The sequence below is a fragment of the Cyprinodon variegatus genome, unplaced genomic scaffold, assembly GCF_000732505.1.
Source record: "Cyprinodon variegatus isolate N-32 unplaced genomic scaffold, C_variegatus-1.0 Scaffold294, whole genome shotgun sequence".
Classification (NCBI taxonomy): domain Eukaryota; kingdom Metazoa; phylum Chordata; class Actinopteri; order Cyprinodontiformes; family Cyprinodontidae; genus Cyprinodon; species Cyprinodon variegatus.
The window spans coordinates 278,358-284,163 of NW_015150747.1; the positions used below are offsets into that span (position 1 = coordinate 278,358).

The 5,806-nt window shown below is 39.8% G+C and overlaps 1 protein-coding gene across 1 annotated transcript in view; it reads right to left on the reverse strand.

Moving 5' to 3' along the window:
- Window positions 1–5,806, reverse strand: part of LOC107090422 (aminopeptidase N-like) — a 24,095-nt gene that overhangs the window by 10,416 nt on the left and 7,873 nt on the right. Inside the window, exons 6-10 of the mRNA XM_015383791.1 lie at window positions 2,182–2,336; window positions 779–892; window positions 547–690; window positions 374–439; window positions 197–262 (exon numbers count right to left, since the gene is read on the reverse strand). Of these exons, the coding sequence (XP_015239277.1) occupies window positions 197–262; window positions 374–439; window positions 547–690; window positions 779–892; window positions 2,182–2,336 (545 nt within the window). The remainder of the gene's footprint in view (window positions 1–196; window positions 263–373; window positions 440–546; window positions 691–778; window positions 893–2,181; window positions 2,337–5,806) is intronic.

The following is a 5,806-nucleotide window of genomic DNA, read 5'->3' on the forward strand; positions in this document are numbered from 1 at the left end:
TGAGTCCAGTCTTGAGTTAGTCAACATGATGACTTAATGAGATGAATGGAGTGCTCAGGTGTGTTATTGCTTGGTTGGAAAGAAAACCTGCAGCCACACGGCCCTTTCTGGAACCAGTTTGACACCCCTGCTCTAACCCTTGATTTTTTATTTTCAGTCATAGATGTGTGAAGTGAAAGGTAGGAAGACCACCTACCATCTGCAGATGCTTCCACAGGTCTGTGTAGACTGTGTTTGAAAAAGCAAACTCCTTCAGGTAGCTCTGCAGAACAAGGAAAGAGTTTATGTGAAAAAAACCTAAATGTCCTCATGAGGCTTATTACAGAAGAAAATAATGACAAAATACTGTTTAGTCACATTTCTGTGACCTTACCTGGAGTCCTTTGGTGAATACCGGTTCAGTCAGGAAGTCTGAGAGCATCCTGAGGACAGACGCTCCCTGAGGATGAGAACGATTTTCATTGATCCGTCCTTTCCTGTTATTTGCACAAACCAGAGGTGACAGTGGCACCGCCCCCAGCTGCATGCTTATGTGTTACGCCTGACCTTGCTGTATGAGATGGCATCGAAGAGCTCGCTGATCTGGGCTGGTTTCTGGATGTCTTCCTCCTTGGAGGACAGCGGGTGAGATGAGGTCAGAGCATCAACAGCAAACACCCTGTGGACGTCGCTCAGGACGATGAGGTCTTTCTGCCAGGAAACAAGCATGTTCTGCATCAAGAACTCAGACAAACAGTTTCAGCCACAATCAACATCCAGCATAGAGAAAAAGCCATACCACATTCCACTCTGGTTCGGCTTCGTCCGCACCCAGATACTCGACATACGATGCAAAACCTTCATTCAGCCACAAGTCGTTCCACCAGCGCAGAGTGACAAGGTTTCCAAACCACTGCAGGGATAAATAAAACATGTTACACCTATAAAACTAACCAGAATCCTTCCCTAAACATAGAAGTACCACTTCAGATCTAGATTTTATTCTGACTCAAGTCCTTAAATGGATCTAGTTGCACCAGAGATTGTAAATAATCTCCTGTTAACCTTTGATAAACTTTGCCAAGCACTCATGCTTGAAATTTTAAGCTCATAGTTAACTGTGTATGTCGAGGAGAAAATGTGCTGATGACAGAATTAAAAGTCTCACATCAGGAACCTGATAAAGAACCAAAACAGACCTTCTGCTGTACTTTATCCCACAACTTCTAGATTTATGCATTTAAAATACTGGTTCCAGGGGCAGATCAACGGTGTGACAATGGGCCCCCTACTTTTATGTCATTAAAGTAATCCCATATTTGTCCAAAAACCTTTTATAGCCTTTAGATGATGCATTACTTACTAAATAATATGATATATACACTGTGATATATACATGTTTATAGTATAAAATAACAGCTTTGCTACTATTAGAACTGGGTTTCCAAATAGAACAGCTGGTATGACGTGGGAGAATGTAATAAAAATATATTTTTTCCATATCTTTATGTTTGCAGTTTGCTGATCGGAATAAAAAAAGACAAAAAACACGAAGGATGAGAAGAAAGAAAAGAGATTAGAGAAAAGAAGAATGAGAGACCTGAAGGGTCACGGGTGGCAGAGGCCCCTGAAAGTTTAACAGCTGAAGAAGAGAATGAGGATGAGGAAGATGATGTTAGCCTAAGTGGTGAAGATGAGCTTTCAGTCAGAGAGAGATAGAAGAAAAGTGATGGAGAAAAAGAAGATCCACATGGTAGAAAGTTTTCTGACCAGCACAGCAATTGTTCTAAAAATGATGTCCTAAAAATGATGTCTGACGTTAATTTAGGTTAATTAAGGTTCTTTTTCTGAATTCTGTATTTATTAATGTCTTTATTTATTTTACTTTAACTAAAAGTTGTTTTTGTTTCTTAGAAGAAAAATGACTCCATAAAGGTTTTAAAGTGTTATTTGGAATATTTTCTTTATTCCAGTTGTATATGAAAGATTTAGTTTCCAGCTTTGCCCTTTGCAACATTTTACTATATCCATCACTGATTGGTTCTGTTTAATCACTTAACTTTTATCCCTTTACCTTCTTATCTAATGAACATTTTCTTTACTCCTGTAAATCTATTTAGCCCCCAGTTCTTTATTATACACCTGGAAGCATCATTTCATCAAAGCTCCCTGTAAGTGTCTGATCTCCGCTTTTTATCTCACCATGTGGGCCAGTTCATGAGCTATGATGGTGGCGATCCTCTGCTTGTTGGAGTTGGAGGAGAATTCCTCATCATACAGCAGCGCCGTCTCTCTGTATGTGATCAGGCCCCAGTTCTCCATGGCTCCCGCATTAAAATCAGGGATGGCTATCTGATCTGTGGGACGGAGAAGATGTCAAGGGGTCAGATAGATCTAACAGAGGCTGGACGAAATCCAAGGAGGAAACATACAACATGCATATGAAGCTACATTGGTTAAAAGGTAATAGCTGGAAGCGCAGGATGAGTTAAAACTAATTCATTTGAAACAATACTGTTGATGATTGTGAAAACAAAGCCTCTCATAGAATAAAGCTCCTCAGCAGCAGATACTCTTGTTGTGTTGTTTTATTTTGGAAGTGAACATAGAATGTGGGCCATTTTTTGGCCCACTCTAGGGGGGTGCTGGGTGTCTTATTATTTAAACACTGTTAGACCTGATCATTTACATTATATTCTGAAGTGGTAATTTTAACAGCTGGTTTGAGGCAGCGCTGTGTCCCTTTTGGCCACTAGGGGCACTAGACCTGTAACTTCCATGTTTCGCTCCCCCTAAAGGTCGCTGGCAGCACTGCACTGTCTTCAACCTCTGTGTTCTGGTTCTGGTATCCGATCTAAAATCCTGGAGTTCTTGTTAAAGACGAGGAAACGTTCAGCCTCTAGAGCACTTTGGGTCACATGACCCATTCAGAGATGGAGCGACCCTCTGAGATCACAAAGGAGAGTTTAAGAGAAGGGCAGCACCAAGGAGCATACGCAGCAGGAGATGATGATAGACTAGAAAATGTTTTCATAAATCTCAAATGAAGCCAGTATTCGCCATACTATACATCACTTCCACCATCTTTGTTAACTAAATGTTAGCTAGATGAATACAGAACCAGGAGATAGTAAACATCTACAAAAAAAATAAAAGCTCAAGAGCTGATCCCTGAGGAACTCCATTGATTAACAGTTGCTACATTCTCATTAAACCCAAAATAAACAATTCCAGTCTGGTTTCCGTTCCCATCATAGAACTGAAACTGCTTTTATAGAACAGAGGATTTCTTGATGACAGCTGACTGTGGTTTACTCCTTGATCTGAGTGTGGCCTTCAGCACCATCTCCCATACTATCCTCTTCAACAGATTATCTTACTCCTTAGAATGGTTTTATTTCTACCTTAGTGGTCGCATTCAATCTGTCCAATTCAAGTCATTCCATTCCTGGCCCTCCCCTGTGGTTTCTGGGGTACTCAGGGTTCTGTCCTTGGCCCCCTGCTCTTCATCATATATCTTCTTCCTCTTGGCAATATTTTCTGGAAGTTTAACATTTATTTTCATTGCTACGCGGATGACACCCATCTCTACCTATCTATCAAGCCTAACCCTGTCCTTCATCCCTCACCATGTGTCTAAAATAAAATCTTGGTTCACTACCAATTTCCAAGAGTTGAACATTGATCAAACAGAGAACCTCCTTGTAGGAACAAAATCAATATTATCCAAAATGCACCATTTTTCTCTTTCCATGGACAGCTCCATATTTCTGTTAGTGGGTGTCATCTTTGACAGCTCTCTTTCTTTTACAATTCAAATCAATAATATAACTCATTAATATCTCTACCTGCACAATATTAAATGCATACGTCCATCCCTTTCCCCTCAATCTGCCTCTATACTTGTTCAAATTGTCGATTCCTGAATTGATTATTGCAACTTCTTATGTCTGGTCTCCCTTAAATCACTCTTCATAAACTCCAGTTAATCCAGAACTCAGCTGCATTAATCATTACAGGTACATCATTAAATCACATTACCCCGATTTCACAGCAACATCAAAATCCAATAAAAAATTATTTTCTTTACATTCAAGTTCATTCATAATCTCGCACTGCCTTACTTCTCTGATTTCCTTTATGTCATCTCACCCTCCAGCTCCCTCAGTTCTACCTCCTGCTCTCATCTCTCTGTTCCTTTTTTCCGTCTCAGGACCTTTTGGAGCAGAGTTTTCTCTCGCTCTGCCCTCAAATTCTGGATTCCCCACTATCAGACATCTGTAATATGGACACTCTACATCTGTTTAAATCTAAACTCAACACACACCTCATCAGAATGCTTCCTGATTTTAACTTTTATTCATGATGTTTTTATTGTTGTTTTTAATAAATCCAGCCTTCCTTCATAAATCCTCAATAGTAAAATGCATTTGAGTGTTTTAAAATGCACTTCTAAATATAATTTATTATTATTATGAAGTAATTTAGATATTGTAAAACTGCAAATTGAAAATAATTAGCTAAGCCTTATCAGGATAGATAGTCGAATCAGGCATGGAGGATATTCATGGACTTAGCAGCAAAGATTAGTTACAGGGTTTTCCCCCAGAGGAACGTGCAATATCCTCTAACCAGACCAGACAGTAGGAATAAAAGTTGAGGAAACATATTTTTTAGATTTTTGTTGTTTGCCAGCCAGGGTGCCTGTGTTAGTCCCTCTGCTATGAAACAACACGCTAAAACTAATCCAAGAAGGGTTCAATAGAGATGAAGCCAGAACTAAATTGCAATTGGGTTAAAACGCTCATCTACAGTAAGCATATTTATTCATTGAGACTGGTTCCAAAGATGTTTATCCAGTGAAGGAGAGGCTGCCCGCAGCATCACACCACCTCCACCAAAGGCTGCTTGCCTTGGTGGGAGAGTTAATGGGCAGCCTAAAACCGCAGCCCTGCTGAGGCTCAAATGTGGCACCAAGAAAGGAAAAAAGCAAGATTTCTAACAATATGAGACATAAAACCAGGAAGCATCTTCAAAACAAGAGCAAGAAGATACTAACTTCTACTCACTTTCATTCCCTAATAGGTTTAGGAATAACTACATTTTTCTAACCCTGAGGAAAGATGATATAATATCACTCCAGATGTTTTTGTGTTAGCAGAGTCACTCAGGTGGAAGCAGTTAGAGGCCGAATCCAGGCTGTCAGGTGACTGTTTGTCTTGTAAAGGGTTATTGTTCTCATTCGAGATGACTGCCATAAAATTCACTCACAGGATAAAGATTATCTGATAAACCTTGATGCTGTTTCACATCTTTCATAAAACAGCCATAAAACATCACAGCTGACAGATAAGAGTCTTACTCTGACTTCCAGCCTGGACGTGAACCACTGAGAGCAGAGGAAGGATGAGGATGAACTTTTATAGAGTCTAAAGAGGCTGATGCAGCACCTCGCCTTTCTCCATGGTTTCATCCATAAAGGTAAATCATTCAGAGGTTTGCCTGTAAACACTATAACGACTGATGACCATTTAAAGCAAAGAAGTTACTGTGCTCCACCTTCCCACCTTAAGTGCCCATGAGAAGAAACACAGAGATGTTTGCTGGTTCAACTCTATCTTGTTTCCATGTCATGCACATTTCCAGAGAAGGTACTGCATAATCAACCCTTACCAGAGATGGGAAGTAACGAAGTACAAATTCTTCGTTACTGTACTCAAGTAGATTTTTCTGATATTTTTACTTTACTTTACTCCTTATTTTTATGGCGACTTTTTACTTCTACTCCTTACATTTTTACACAAATATCTGTACTTTCTACTCCTTA